At 38.3% G+C, this 16,781-nt stretch overlaps 1 protein-coding gene across 1 annotated transcript; it reads right to left on the bottom strand.

Annotated features, from left to right (window-relative positions):
- Positions 1 to 13,223: 13,223 nt before the first annotated feature.
- LOC136251294 (uncharacterized) lies at positions 13,224 to 16,194 on the bottom strand. The gene is made up of 3 exons (XM_066043740.1): positions 15,963 to 16,194; positions 15,812 to 15,907; positions 13,224 to 14,373 (listed from the first exon to the last, which is right to left on the bottom strand). The coding sequence occupies exons 1-3, from the start codon at positions 16,035 to 16,037 to the stop codon at positions 13,945 to 13,947; spliced, it is 600 nt and encodes a 199-aa protein (XP_065899812.1). The 5' UTR covers positions 16,038 to 16,194; the 3' UTR covers positions 13,224 to 13,944.
- Between the last annotated feature and the right edge of the window lie 587 nt (positions 16,195 to 16,781).

Raw genomic sequence — 16,781 nt, 5'->3', positions numbered from 1 at the left:
CTCTATTAGAGTACATAGTTAGTGGCTGTTCTATTAGAGTATCTCGATCTTGTACACCTCCAATACTGATCCGGATCCTTGTTGCATAACCTTTAGCATAATCCACTAATAGTGCCTTGGAAAGATGTTTATAAGATGGGTTTATGAGTGTTTCTATTATTAGTGATCATAATTATGCTAAGACAAAATTTTATTATAATCCTCAGCATATTGATCAAGTAAAGCCTAAAAGTGAAGGGGGAATTCAGCCCCAAAGCCCACCCCCTAGATCCACCCCTGGAGATAATAATAGTTTAACTCCTTCATGAAATAAGCTGATTATCATTGTACGCAATTGAAATTTAAAATGCAGTTTTTTATTTACATAATAGTAAATGTATACTGATAATTATATCTAATCCAAAGCAGTCAAGCTGTAAAAAAAGTGTGCGGCCCTCAGAAAGGCTATGGTGAAAAAAGATGTGAAATCCAAGGTGGCGGCCAAGAAATGGCTGTGATGGTAGGTTAGTGGTAAAAATTTTAATAATGACAATTCAGGTGAATTTTTGTGCCGCTTCACAAAAATTCACCTGAATTGTCGTTATTAAAATTTTTACCACTAACCTACCATCACAGCCATTTCTTGGCCGCAAACTTGGATTTCACATCTTTTTTCACCATAGCCTTTCTGAGGGCCGCACACTTTTTTTACAGCTTGGCTGTTTTGGATTAGATTTCATTTCTTTTTGTATTTGTATACCCCAAAGCCGGCCTATGGCCAGCTTTGGGACTTTTTTAACCTATGTTTTTTTCTTTACTACAGGAAGAAGAAAAGATGAAGTAGATGTACTTTAAATATTTTATCAGAAAATGTACAAATTATATATACTGTATAATACATATGTGACCGGATTTGCAAAAAGGGGTCCAATTTGCCAACTTTGACAATTGATAACTTCAGATTGGAAAGAGCTATTGCCTTGATATTTGGGCAGTGGTGAGCACCACTATAGCTGAATACATGGTGAAATGTTCAGGTTAATATGTTACTTGAACACTGAGTTATGGTCTCCAACATTTACGGAATTGGATGTGTGTGGAAGACCCCTTTTCGCAAATCCGGTCACATATATTGATTACAGAAATCTCCATGGTGGTTTCTTTGTAACTGAACACTCTACAAGGTGACTTCTCCATGGTGGTTTCTTTGTAACTGAACACTCTACAAGGTGACTTCTTCTAATTGCTCTCTCTACAGGGTGAATTGTTTGTAGCTGAACGATCTACAAGGTAACTTCTTCTAGCTGATCTCTCTACAGGGTGATGTGTTTGTAGCTGAATTTTGTATAGGTGATTTGTTTGCAGCTGAGCTCTTTACAGAATGGTTTCTTTGTAGCTGAACTCTCTAAAAGGTAACTTCTTCTAACTGATCTTTCTACAGGGCAATTTGTTTCTGGCAGAATTTTCTACAGGATGATTTCTTTGCAGCTGAACTCTCTACATGGTGGTTTCTTTGTAGCTGAACTCTCTACAAGGTAATTTCTTCTAGCTGATCTCTCTACAGGGAGATTTGTTTGTAGCTGAACTATCTACAAGGTAAATTCTTATAGCTGATCTCTACAGGGTGATTTGTTCGTAGTTGAATTCTGTACAGGTGATTTGTTTGCAGCTGAGCTCTTTACAAAATGGTTTCTTTGTAGCTGAACTTTCTCCAAGGTAACTTCTTCTAACTGATCTTTCTACAGGGTGATTTGTTTGTAGCTGAACTATCTACAAGGTAATTTCTTCTAGCTGATCTCTCTACAGGGCGATTTGTTTGTAGCTGAATTCTGTACAAGTGATTTGTTTGCAGCTGAGCTCTTTACAGAATAGTTTCTTTGTAGCTGAACTCTCTACAGGGAGATTTGTTTGTAGCTGAAATCCCTACAAGGTAACTTCTTCTAGCTGATCTCTCTACAGGGTGATTTGTTTGTAGCTGAACTCTCTACAGGTGATTTGTTTGTAGCTGAACTCTACAAGGCGATACTTCTAGGTGATCTCTCTACAGGATTCCTTGTTTCTAACTGAACTCTCAGCAGGGTGATCTGTTCATAGCTGAACTTTCTACTGGGTGATTTGTTTGCAGCTGAACTCTCTAAATGGTGGTTTCTTTGTAGCTGAACTCTCTACAATGTGACTTCTTCTAGCTGAACTCTCTACAAGGTGACTTGTTTCTAGCGGATCTCTCTACAGGGTGACTTGTTTCTAGCTGAACTCTCTACAGGTGATTTGTTTGTAGCTGAACTCTCTACATGGTGGTTTCGTTGTAGCTGAACTTTCTACAAGGTAACTTCTTCTAGCTGATCTTTTTCACTGCATATTTGTTTGTAGCTGAGTTCTCTACAGGGTGATTTGTTTGCAGCTGAACTCTCTACATGGGAGTTTCATTGTAGCTGAACTCTCTACAATGTGACTTCTTCTAGCTGAACTCTCTACAGGGTGACTTGTTTCTAGCTGAACTCTCTACAGGTGATTTGTTTGCAGCTGAACTCTCTACATGGTAGTTTCTTTGTAGCTGAACTCTCTACAAGGTAACTTCTTCTAGCCGATCTTTCTAGAAGGTGATTGAGTTTTTTGCAGCTGAACTCTTTACATGGTGGTTGCTTTGTAGCTGAACTCTCTAAAAGGTGACTTCTTCTAGCTGAACTCTCTACAGGATGATTTGTTTGCAGCTGGATTCTCTACGTGGTAGTTTCTTTGTAGCTGAACTCTCTACAATGTGACTTCTTCTAGCTGAACTCTCTACAGGGTGACTTGTTTTTAGCTGATCTCTCTACAGGGTGACTTGTTTCTAGCTGAACTCTCTACAGGTGATTTGTTTGCAGCTGAACTCTCTACATGGTGGTTTCTTTGTAGCTGAACTCTCTACAAGGTAACTTCTTCTAGCTGATCTTTCTACAGGGTGATTTGTTTGTAGCTGAATTCTCTACAGGGTGATTTATTTGCAGCTTAACTCTCTACAAGGTGACTTCTTCTAGCTGAATTCTCTACAGAGTGATTGATTTTTTTGCAGCTGAACTCTCTACATGGTGGTTTCTTTGTAACTTAACTCTCTACAGGGTGATTTGTTTGTAGCTGAACTCTCTACAGGGTGATCTGTTCATAGCTGAACTCCCTATAAGGTAACTTCTTCTAGCTAATCTTTCTACAGGGCGATTTGTTTGTAGCTGAGTTCTCTACAGGGTGATTTGTTTGCAGCTGAACTCTACATGGTAGCTTCTTTGTAGCTCTACAATGTTACTTCTTCTAGCTGAACTCTCTACAAGGTGACTTGTTTCTAGCTGATCTCTCTACAGGGTGACTTGTTTCTAGCTGAACTCTCTACAGGTGATTTGTTTGCAGCTGAACTCTCTACATGATTGTTTCTTTGTAGCTGAACTCTCTACAAGGTAATTTCTTCTAGCTGATCTCTCTACAGGCCGATTTGTTTGTAGCTGAACTCTCTACATGATGGTTTCTTTGTAGCTGAACTCTCTACAAGGTGATTTCTTCTATAGCTGATCTTTCTACAGGGTGATTTGTTTGTAGTTAAACTCTCTACACGATAGATTCTTTGTAGCTGAACTCTCTACAAGGTGATTTCTTCTATAGCTGATCTTTCTACAGGGTGATTTGTTTGTACCTGAACTATCTACATGATGGTTTCTTTGTAGCTGAACTCTCTACAAGGTAACTTCTTCTAGCTGATCTCTCTACAGGACAATTTGTTTGTACCTGAACTCTCACATGATTGTTTCTTTGAAGCTGAACTCTCTACGAGGTGATTTCTTCTAGCTGATCTTTCTACAGGGTGATTTGTTTGTAGCAGAACTCTCTACAAGGAAACTTCTTCTAGCTGATCTCTCTACAGGGAGATTTGTTTGTAGCTGAACTCTCTATACATGATTTGTTTGCGGCTGAATTCTCTACATGATGGTTTCTTTGTAGCTGAACTCTCTACAAGGTAACTTCTTCTAGCTGATCTCTTTACAGGGTGAATTGTTTGTAGCAGAACGATCTACAAGGTAACTTCTTCTTACTTATCTCTCTACAGGGTGATTTGTTTGTAGCTGAACTTTTTACAAGGAAACCTCTTTTAACTGAGCTCTGTACAGGGTGAATTGTTTGTAGCTGAACTATCTACAAGGTAACTTCTTCTAGCTGATCTCTCTACAGGATGATTTGTTTGTAGCTGAACTATCTACAAGGTAACTTCTTCTAGCTGATCTCTCTACAGGGTGATTTGTTTGTAGCTGAATTCTGTATAGGTGATTTGTTTGCAGCTGAGCTCTTTACAGAATGGTTTCTTTGTAGCTGAACTCTCTACAAGGTAACTTCTTCTAGCTGATGTATCTACAGGGTCACTAGTTTGTAGCTGAATTCTCTACATGGTGGTTTCTTTGTAACTGAAGTATCTACAAGGTGACATCTTCTAGCTGATCTTTCAACAGGGTGATTTGTTTGTATCTGAACTCTCTACAAGAAATCTTCTTCTAACTGATGTTTTAACAGGGTGAATTGTTTGTAGCTGATCTCTATACAGGTTACTTATTTCTAACTGATCTCTTGAATTCTGTTCAGGGTGACTGCTCTATTAGGATGACTGCTCTATTAGAGTATCTCGATCTCGCACTTGCTACACCAAGTTGGATTTCGTGTTATAACTCCGTGGCTTTAAGTCTGATTCTTCTACACCATTGAAGAGCCTTTCTAAGATGATAACTCCATCTGTACAGCGATTTTGAAAACATTACCCCAAGCGGTTTACCTGGTAGGCGTGGCAAGCATAATAATAATAATAATAATAAAATTAAAAAATTAAAAATTAGCTAATCTCGATTGCGTAATTGTTACACACTGTTGATTTTTTCGCTGTATCTTCCTGGTTTTTAGCTCGATTTCTTTCAAACCACAAAAGGTTTGAGGTTCAATAGTTAACCTATTCACCCACCGATTTTCAGCTTCTTCCCATACGCGGTTTACCCTGTAGGCGTGACAACATATTGGTGTTATTTTTCGTGCATAATCGCTCATAACTCTTTGTCTGTTTATGGTATTCCAGCCAAAGTTGGTACCGAGATGCGCCTTTATACCCCCCTTCTGTGTGCCAAATTTCAAGGCAATCGGATAACGCGTTCGAGTTTTATAGCAGTTTTTGTAAGTGTGCGACAAGAAAAATAAGGAAAAAAAAAACGAAGAAACTCAGCCAATTTTTGAAGTCGCATATCTCGGGAACGCGCGAAGCGATTTCGCTCAAAGTTGGAATGTAGAGTGCTGCAGTTGGGGGGCATGTCCACAGCAAAAATCGTCTTGTTTCATCAAGGAAGCACAGAGCTACGGAGGTGCGAAAATTGCGTTTTCTTTCTTCCTGTCAATATACTTACGGGTGTTACGCGCCGGCTTCTTGGGCCGCACGACACACTACCGTGTGTCTTGATCAGCAAGTAATCTGTTAGTGATTTGAAGTTATTGTAAATATTATTCTGGTTTGCTGTAAGCTTCACTATTACAAATTTAAATATGGAATCATTATGATAGCTGTCCACCTATGCTTTTTGGTTATTAAACATTTTAGCATTGAGCAATTTTTCTCTCTACAGTGTATTGCAAGATATTTGTCAGAACTTGTTAGTATAAGAACCAATACAAAGTACTTCATAAGAATTTGGTGAAATTAGCCTAGCTGTCTTTCACATGAGTTCCATTTAGTTTTTATAATATGACTCACTACAATGGACTTGCAAAATCCTGAGTTTACTGCACCTGCTGTGAAAATAATGGCAAGTTATTTTCCTACAGTATTTTTTCAAAACAGCTATACGTAACTGCATTTTGATCTAATACATACTGTATGTTTCCATTTCAACTACATATAAAATGTTGTTGTTGCAGGTTAAAAACACTTTAGTACTTCAACAAAAGTTTTAAGCTTCAATCAGTCAGGCCTTGGAAGAGTGGTTGGTTGTGATGTTATTCTGAATGACATAGCTGCTGGTTTCTGACAGGTCACACTATCCAAACTCAGCTTATAATGTACATGAATGTACCATAATGCAGAATTAGCTGGCAACTTATGTGTACTAGCTACTGTATGTGGTATTCATCCTGACCATTTCCAAGGCTGTATGCATATACGTGTTCATATTATCCTCTCCAAAGGTGTCATTAAATGTATCATCTTTGTTGCATAATATTATCTAATCAAAAACAGCTAAGCTGTAAAAAAAGGTGCGGGTCTTGGCACAAAATTCACCTAAATTGTCATTATTAAAATTTTTACCATTAACCTACCATCACAGCCATTTCTTGGCCATCACCTCGGATTTCACATCTTTTTTCACAATGGCCGTTTTGGGGGCCGCACCTGCTTAGCTGTTTTTGATTAGATTTCACTTCTTTTTGTATTTGTATACTGGAGATATTTTAACCTATCTTTTTTCTTTACCACAGGAAGAAGAAAAGATGAAGCAGATGTCAAATACTTTACATATTTCTGATTTTATCAGTAAATGTACAAATTATACATATATTACATATATTTATTACAGAACACTCTACATGGTGTTTTTTTATAACTGAACACTCTACAAGGTGACTTCTTCTAGCTGATCTCTCTACAGGGTGAATTGTTTGTAGCTGAACTATCTACAAGGTAATTTCTTCTAGCTAATCTCTCCACAGGGTGATTTGTTTGTAGCTGAACTATCCACAAAGTAACTTCTTTTAGCTGATCTTTATACAGGACAATTTGTTTGTAGCTGAATTTTCTACAGGGCGATTTGTTTGCAGCTGAAATTTCTACATGGTGGTTTCTTTGTAACTGAACCCTCTACAAGGTAACTTCTTCTAGCTGATGTCTCTACAGGGTCACTAGTTTGTAGCCGAACTCTCTACACGGTGGTTTCTTTGTAACTGAAATCTCTACAAAGTGACTTCTTCTAGCTGATATTTCTACAGGGTGATTTGTTTGTAGCTGAACTCTCTACATGATGGTTTCTTTGCAGCTGAACTCTCTACAAGGTAACTTCTTTTAGCTGATGTCTCTACAGGGTTACTTGTTTGTAGTTGAACTCTCCACATGATGGTTTCTGTGTAGCTGAACTCTCTACAAAGTAACTTCTTCTAGTCGATGTCTCTACAGGGTTACTAGTTTATAGCTGAACTATCTACATGGTGGTTTCTTTGTAACTGAACTCTCTACAAGGTGAATTCTTCTAGCTGATATTTCTACAGAGTGATTTGTTTGCAGCTGAACTCTCTACATGGTGGTTTCTTTGTAACTGAACTCTCTACAAGGTAACTTCTTCTAACTGATCTCTTTACAGGGTGCATTGTTTGCAGCTAAACTCTCTACAGGGTGATTTCTTTGCAGCTGAACTCTCTACATGATGGTTTCTTGGTAACTGAACTCTCTACAAGGTAACTTCTTCTAGCTGATCTTTCTACAGGGCGGTTTGTTTGTAGCTGAACTCTCTCCAGGGTGATTTTTTGCAGCTGAACTCTCTACATGATGGTTTCTTTGTAGCTGAACTCTCTACAGGGTGACTTCTTCTAGCTGATTTCTCTACAGGATGATTTTGTTTTCAGCTGAACTCTCTACATGGTGCATAGTTTCTTTGTAACTGAACTCTCTACAAGGTGACTTCTTCTAGCTGATCTGTCTACAGGGTGATTTGTTTGCAGCTGAGCTTTCTACATGGTGGTTTCTTTGTAACTGAACTCTCTACAAGGTGACTTCTTCTAGCTGATCTCTCTACAGGGTGATTTGTTTCTAGGTAAACTCTTGACAGGGTGACTTTCCTGTAGCTGAATTGTCTATCAGATTAACTGGTTGTAGCTGAATTCCCTACAGAATAACCTGCAATGTAATATAATTCTATGTTATAAACGTAGCTGAATGTTCTATTAAGGTGACTGTTCTATTAGAGTATCTCGATCTCACATTTGCTAAACGTAGTTGCCTTTCGAATCATAACTCAGTGGTTTGTAATCCGATTCTTCTGTACTACTGTAAGGACTTTCTATGATGATTATTCCAGCTACATACTGATTTTCAGCTCATTGCTCTAAGCGGTTTACCTGGTAGGCGTGAAAACTAATAGTTTTATATTAATAAAATTCGATCGCGTAATTGTGACACAGGTTGGGTTTTGCGTCATATCTCCATGGTCTTTATCTCGATTCCTTTCAAACCACAAAAAGGCACTCTTACGATGGTTACTCCATCCACATAGCAATTTTCAACTCATTCCTCCAAGGGGTTTACCCTGTAGGCGTGACAGACCTTTTTTTTTTTTTCAATGCCCCATAGTTTTTAATTATTCAAACACACACAAAATTGCATATAGGTCATCAGTCAGAAAGAGGGAGCTTTCCCTCACTCACAGCAAGAGAAAAGTCAGTGAGATCTTTATGAGGCCGACCAGCAGCAGAACGACTTCCACGAAGACAAATGATAGCTGAACGTAGTAGGGAAAAAGATAATCTGCAGCGAATAAAGGTGATCATAACATTATATTGTTGATTCTTCTTTGTAGCAAGGAGTGAGGCTAATCTTTTGTGGGTGGTTTCTGCAGGCTTGCTTATTCCTCCCAAAGCTGAGAACACAAGAGGTGTGAATGATGCCCTTTCAATTTCACGCACACTTTGTTCGTAAGTCCTACGCTTTTCTCGATCATGAGACCGAAAGCAACTGGCAAGAGAATTGCAGCGATTTGTGTTGGCCAATGGATTAAAAACACGAACATCAAAATAAGCTTGCTGATGACGAACACCCCAGAATCCTTGAGCTCTCACATCCAAACGAGCACCACATTCAGTATTTGCAGAGCGATGAAAAAATCGTTCACTAGAGACAGGCTGCAAAGTAGGCTCAGTGGCTACATTTGGACAAACTTCTGACGTTAACTGGGCTGTAATATCTCTAACTTCGTTATGGCGTCATGTTGGATAACCACCATGGGAACAGGTAAAAGCATGTTCAACTGTAAACGAAGTCCCACAGATACACTCAGTAGGCAGATGGAGTAGAGGCCAGCCATATAACGGAGGCAAACAGCATCACGGAAATCACTCTTATGCAGAGCAAACCCATGCTCATCAATCGGTAAAGCAGTCAACCAGCTGGATGCTCCCTTCAAACAAGCAAATTCCCTAGCACGCTGCAGATCCAGAGAAAGCTGGGGATGAAGAGCAGAAGCCAACTCTTCACAGCTGCGACGGTTCTTAAGATAGATTTCCTGCTTCAAAACAAATTGCTTATCAAGTTCAGTGACAGTGAACTCAGTTATCTGTTCAATAAGGAGAGATACCAGGGGACCAGTCACTTTCTGTGAAGAATCAAACTGAGCAACAGATGACGCACATGGGTTAATAATGCCGAGACCACCCAAGCGTGAAGGCAATGACAGTAATTGTCTCTCAAGATCACTAAATACACATTTACCAGTTAAGGTGGGCAGGAAATGCAAACGGATATTTTGTTCCAAAGGAGAAAGTGACTCAGAAATATTGGGCAAAGTTCTGGAGAGATAAATCCATCTTCCAAACAATCCATGAGTATGAGCAGAAAAAGCAGCATGTGGCTGTGAAGTAGCAAATTTGCACAACTTAAACAGTTCATCAGACCACTCTTTAACCTTCCCATTCACATATGATTCAACAAAGGCAGGAGATCCCAAAGCAGAACCAAGGTAGCGTTTTCCCTCAGTAGTGATTTGAATGCCAGTGTCTGTAAAAATTGAATGTGCCTGCACAACATGCTCCTCCTTAACAATCTGAAATGTTTTAGCTGAGTTAACAAAATAGCCATATTGGGGTCCAATATCACATAACATATTCCACCAGGATCTCAAATTAGTAAGAAGACCTGCTGCTGCAGCATCATCCGCATACCACATGTACACCTGCTTAATATGGCCATGCAAATGATTAATCATTGGAACTAAGGCCAAGGCATACATAGCCATGGCCAAAGGATCTCCCTGTGTAGTACCTTCACGTGATAGAATGGTCTCACCCCCAACAAAGAGTTTGGCATCAGTACGATAAGTATTTATGACAATATTCAACAAGACAGGACAAACAGATGGAATGTTGACTAAAGCAAGCTGGGGATTCAAATTATTAAAGGCATTAGAAGCATCCACTAATAAAGCAGCCTGAGTAGAACTGTCATCAAAAATGTGTCTCAAAACATGGACAGCAGATTCACAGCCAGATGGTTGACCAGCACATAGTTGAAGAGAACCAGCAGATTTTTGTGTCTCCACACTAGCCACTGAAAGGATAGTTTTACTTATGATTCTTCTAACAACTTCACCAACACCAATTGGCCGAACTCCTGGATTTTTATCCAGAGCAATTAGACGACAAGCAGTATAAGCCTCCAAACCAGATGGATCCACAAATTCTGTACATAGGTGTCGAGCAAAAGAAGCTAAAGCATTACATATATCAGCAGAGGCACTATGATAGGAAGTACAGATACGTCGCCAATCATGAGCATCCAAATTAGATGGTCCAGCTTCCCCATCAACATGTAACGCAACTGCACGGATCAAAGAACCAGTGATACAATCATAATATGTGACCCGGTCTGCGAAAAGGGCTCTTATAGCCTTTCCAATTGCATACATATGGTAACCCATAACTTGACTGGTGAATATGGTACAAGCCTACAATTTGGTCACTCAACAACCCTAACCTGGCAGTAGCTGTGGGTGTAATTACATGGTGATAGCTTTAGTAGATTAGGAGTTATGATTAGCCAAACATGGATAATTGGAAAGGCTATAAGAGCCCTTTTCGCAGACCGGGTCACATATACTGGATGAGGGCGGAAAGCATGTGGAGAGGGAGCAATAACTGCACTAGAATCCAAAGGGCGCCCTGCAGGATGTTTGTCAAGTAAAATATCCCTCACACGTGACAGACCTTCGACCTTATTTTACGCAAATAATCGGTCATAACTCCGTGAATGTTCATCGGATTCCTACCAAAGTTGGTACTAAGATCCGCCTTAATGAGTCCTTTATGTGTGCCAAATTTCAGCTAGATTGGAGCACGACTTCGTGTGTATGGTGGATTTTGCGAAGTGTGCGAAATGAAGAAGTAGAAGAAGAAAAAACGAAGAAATTAAAATAAAATTTTGTTCGCTCGTATCTCGGAAATGGCTGGAGCGATTTTCTTCAAATTTGATATGTAGACTCCCCTGACTGGCCGGCACTTCTGTAGCAAATTTGGTTCCAATCGGAGTAGGGATCAGAGCTACATAGGTGTGAAAATTGCGTTTTCTTTCTTCCTGTTAATATACTCACGGTGTGGCGCGCCGGCTTCTTGGGCCGCACGACACACTACCGTGTGTCTTGATGTTACCAAATTGTTAACCCCTTTAAGTATGTATGTGCTATCATTAATTTTATCATTCAACATCTGCTAACATATCAATATACATAGCAGCAACTGTAAACAAGTCTATTCAAATATTTTATGTCAAGGTACTGATACTGTACTTTAAAAGTATCTCAGCAAGTTACTGTTAAACACTGGTGTTACTGTGACTCATCTTGGACTGTCTCCATGTAAAAATGTTGTGATGGGGTGTAGTTAGTGCATGCCCACATACATACCTGGTTTTGTTGTTCCTACATGCTTGGTGTGATTGCACCCACATCGCTTAGTTCCACTGTGCCCATGCACATTGCTTGGTTTTATTGCATCTACACGTCTGGTTTTATTGCATTCATATGCTTGGTTTTATTGTGCTCCCATTGCTTAATTATTGTGTGAGGTTGCTATCAAATATTCTTTTTAAAACTATCCCTTGATTAAAGAACAGGAAGTGGAAAGTACAGAGAAGGATCGTATTGACTACAGATATTTGTCAATACTAGCTTTTGAATTTTGAGGTGCATGGTAGGCTCTACAGTATAGTTACGTAGCATGATTCAAACTGAAAAATTAATATCCAAACAGTTATGAGAGGGTTTGTGTGTTAAAGTGTCAATTGCAGGGGATAGACTAAAGGCACTTCACAAGAAGTGCACACAGTTTGCTTTAGATGGAAGGGTCTGGAGTGTGTCCACTAAAAACTATCACAGGGTTGAATCTGGAAACAATTTAACCAAATAGTAAGTGAAACAAATTTCAATAAATAGTGTACACAAAAAGAGGAAACTGTAACTTTACTGTCTGTTACAGTAATAGTTATGAGGTTTGGTTGGACTGCTTTGCATGGCATTATTGTGTCTTATTAGTCTCAATAGTGGACTACAAAAGAGAAAATAAAAGTATTCATATAACAGGATTGCAAATGGTAGACCACAAAGTAAAATTTTTATTAGTTATTTTTAAAATTTTATAATCACAAGATTGGATCTTGAGGTACTTTTAGTGCAAAAACTACCGGTACATAGATTTTAAATGCACAAATAATAATAATAGTACTCTTTGGTGTAGGTTTCTGTTTCAGTCTGATTATACAACTTGTCCCATCACTATTGACATCTACCAAAAGTCAGCCGTTAGCCACATAGAAGTAAATAACATAGTCCTGCCTTACTCACGAACTCTCATAGCTTCATGCCACCCTAACTTTTAGGTTTTTTTTACAGCAATTCATTGGCCATAGAAGCATGTAGATAATACCGACTATAGGTTATACTACTATTCCATTCAGTTACTTTTTGTATGACTTTTTGTGATGAGATGCACCGTAGTTTATGCCAAATTTCTGGTCTTTGCATAGTGTTCCCACGCAGATGGTTATTGTGTGCCCTATTGAATTAAACTATCACTAATAATGAGAGGGAAACAGCAGTGTGAACAGTGACATGCACCCATAAAGAATGAACCTGTGTGGGAATGGAAAGGGTGGGAAATACACTACGTTACATTTTATTGGTACTTTATCTCAGCCCCTTCTATGTTACTCAAGTCATCTAGCAGTGAGAGTATAAAGTGCATGTTTATGCCAAGTCACCGAAGGTGTAGTAGGTATTGTAGTTACAAGTAATTACCTTAGTAGAAGATACCTTTTTTGGCAATATTTATTATAGCTAAACAGTAAAACACAATGAAATAATTATTTACGTATCTGATTAATTATTTGCCTATATAATAATGAATCAGTGCCTTAAACTCTCCCCTATCCCTGTACCCTTAATCAGCCTTTGGTTAGCATGAATTAAATTATAGTCACATTATAAAACTATACTGCAATTGGATGTAGTAACTAATAACATGCACTGTGCATATAGCTAGTCTGATAGCACAACAACAAAAAAAATGTTTTAACAACAATGCTGGGACAACCATTCTAGTGTCTCTATGAACATCCGTTATCTCCACAGCTGAGGTTGTCTTGCTGCTCCTCACACATTTTATAGTTGCGCCTTTCATCTAATTCTCTGGTCCAACACCAGTCATCAAAGTTATCAGGATTACATCTAATCCAGCACCATTTTGAAAACCACGTACTTGAACAGCCCACTTGTTCTCTACGTTCACAATTGGTTGATGCTATCAAGGTAGAATCCCTTGCTGGTATATTATGATTGTATGTATCATTAGCAAGTTTTTCCAACTTTTCAATGTAACTTGACATGGAATGGGCTTGACGAGAACTGCCATCATATTCTCCTAGGCTGTAGACTTTGTCTGGTGACTCAAATCCTGACATCAATTGACAATTTGTAACTAAATCATTTCTGATTTTAATGTTATAAGAATGAACTTTAGGCTTGTTGTTGTAGTCATAAAATTTCCAACCTCCTCCAATGCCACGAGGGCAGCCATAAACAAAAAGGTACAAGCTTTTGCATACTTTGTATTATCGTAATTCTCATGGTACGTCCTGATGGCTGCCATAGTTGCCAATATTCCACCAAGGCTATGGCCTACAAAGTAAACCTTCATTCCTTTTCGTAAAGCATCAACCACTGCTGGCTAAATTTTGGATTCATAGACAGGCAAAAGAGCTTTGTTGAAACCTTTAAGAAATGTGGCAAAATCGTCAGTACCCTTTCCACCATATGATGACATCTCACTGTGTCCATAAAGATTGACATCATTTATAATATCTTGGAAGCTCTCTGTGCCTCTAAACGCAATAAAAACTTCACAGTTTGTTTCGTCTATGGCCACAAAACCCTGAGTGTCAGCACTACTAGTCACATTATTGAGATCTGTTGTAATGTTTAAGTGATTAAAATTAAACTTTGTTGACATAGAGTTGATCTTCCCCTGTACTTTGCTGTACTCTTCATAGGAATAGTTAGCCAAGTAAGCACACTTTAATGCTGTAACCTTATAAGGAATGTTTTCTTTAGGATATTGTTTTTGGTAAGTTGCATCACCATCCGAACACTCCACCACCTAGCATTATTGTATGGCATTAACTGCATATTGTGTTCATGTGGCCACGTTGAACATTATGGTACATACAATATGGCCACATGGTACATACAACTATTTGTATTTATAAGCATTGCTGCAATCAGCTGATATAATGTGCATGAATAGTATGGTTTCTGGGACTATCAAATCTTGTGTAGCATACAGCATACTGACTGAAAAGGTATTGCTTATTGCAAAAAATTGACATTAGCCACAAAGCCAAATGCCGTTTCAGAATACTTGTTCAAATTTCGCTTATACTAAGAGAGCTAGGCCATTGGCATAATCCTAAAGTTCAGAAAAAGCCAATCAAGGCAAATAAAAGCAGAATAAGCAGTGCTTCAACAGTATCTGGGATGATGCGTGTTTCTCTGGGAGTCTAGGACTGTCTCTAAGACGCTGGCAGGTGAGAGAGCACAGGTTTGTGCCTTTACTAGGTGTTGCAGTACCTATATTTTCCAATAAAATCCTGGAATAATATGAATTGATATGCATTAACTGTAACTTGTGTGATTGCTTCATAATCTGAGCTAATACATATGAAGACGAAGCTTGGCATGGGGCTTTACAATAATTTATGATGAACATCGTGGTGATTTTATTTTTATGGTACAAATCATTTTAAGTAAAATTATTGTCTTTTGAATCCCTTTAACACCTGTAGTGTATACAGAAAGTTTTAAAGTTAACACCCTGTCGGGTGAATGGTATTCACCATTAGTTATGAGCAGCTAGTTACTATATAGCATTTATTTTGCTACACGAAAGGCTGCATGTGTCTCCAGCTCAGATTGTATAGCTAAAACACTTCAAAATGACACAATCAAAACCTCAACTCAGCCTCACTATTGTATCACTGTGACACTTCAACTTCAGTTGTTTACTCTCTATACGTATGTGTTAGCTTCGGATTCTCTACTCACTTTATATAGATAGCCAAGGTGATCAACTAAGATCATATCAAGCAGCTTTTCTTTACACTATTCCAAAAAGAAGCAGCTGCACTGTTAAACCCAAAACTGCTTGCAATTGCTATATACACTTAAAGTGTTGCACCAGATAATAAGTTACTTGTTGGTATACATCTTGTCCAATTAATCTATGCATCTTGTTTTTGTCACACAGGTAATTGGGATAAGGTACAGTATTATATATATATATATAAAAGATAAGCATAAAGTAGTCAATATTCTTTGTACAGGCTACTGTATACTAGTGCACAGGTTTGTTCAAACCTTAATATATAGCTACACTTAACACTATAGAATGCTGGCCTGTTGATAGTGTGCTATATAGTTTGACAAGTAAAGGCAAAGACTTGTCAAAGCATAAGAAGACAAAGCATTATAGGCAAAGGCAAAGTGTTAATTTCCGGACAACCTTTTAGCAATGCTATAAGTAATAATCACTGGCTTACTCTCTTTAATCGTCTTCCTGCTGTATTTCCCAGGTAGGACTGCTCTAAATGAAGAGGATCAAACTGATATTGATGACTTTTCTGCTCAGTAAAATCCTGTATAGAACACAAAATTGGTGAAGATTAAGACAATTTGTACCTGTTATCATACCATTGGATCATCAATTGCATTTCCACTAGAAATCACAGCAGTGCATAGAAATGCACTCAAGAAGAATAAGTTCATTTTCAATAATACTCTGCTATGCCTGGATCAATAATATACCGCTATGTATACTGCAGATAGGTCAACTCTTGTTTGCAGGTGTACTGACATTATTTGCAATTTTTTTGCTTTTTTTATATTGTAGCAGCACCATGAGAAACCAATAAGCAACTTCCTGTGGCAGGTAGCCAGCTGAAAATATGACACCTGCAGCTCAGCAGCTGTGTGTAATTATTGTAACTGTACAGGTAGTGTACATAAGGAAAAAAGAAGCATTATATTTATGGAAACAATCTAATTGTGTTGGTCCTATACTATATTACCAAAAGGAATTCATTTTCATGTGAACTACAGCACATACTATGTGTCCCAACACAATTAAAACATTCAAGTTTTTCAAGAAATGCAAAAGTAAAGAATTTAACAAAAATTGTGCAAAATCTGAAGAGGCACAAAAATATGTGTCCCGGCCTGGGAAAATAGGGCATGTGGGCACAAACTATACCCTGTCACACAACCGGTCATATCTCAGTACTGGAATAGAATATTTTCATTCTGCAACTTGTATGTTGAAGCCAACTAAATGTGTAATATGAACATAAAATTGCAATGATATTGGAATGTGAAATTATGACACATCAAAGTTTGAAAAAGTAGACAATTTTTATGTGCCCACATGCTGCAGGCCCAGTCACATATTTAGTTGTCAGTACAGTAGCTATCAGTAGCTATAGTATATCTTGCTTCACTCCACCCAGAAAATGG

The sequence above is a fragment of the Dysidea avara genome, chromosome 1 (assembly GCF_963678975.1).
Source record: "Dysidea avara chromosome 1, odDysAvar1.4, whole genome shotgun sequence".
Classification (NCBI taxonomy): domain Eukaryota; kingdom Metazoa; phylum Porifera; class Demospongiae; order Dictyoceratida; family Dysideidae; genus Dysidea; species Dysidea avara.
Note: the sequence above shows the minus strand (reverse complement) of the source record. Positions and strands in the feature narration are given on the sequence as shown.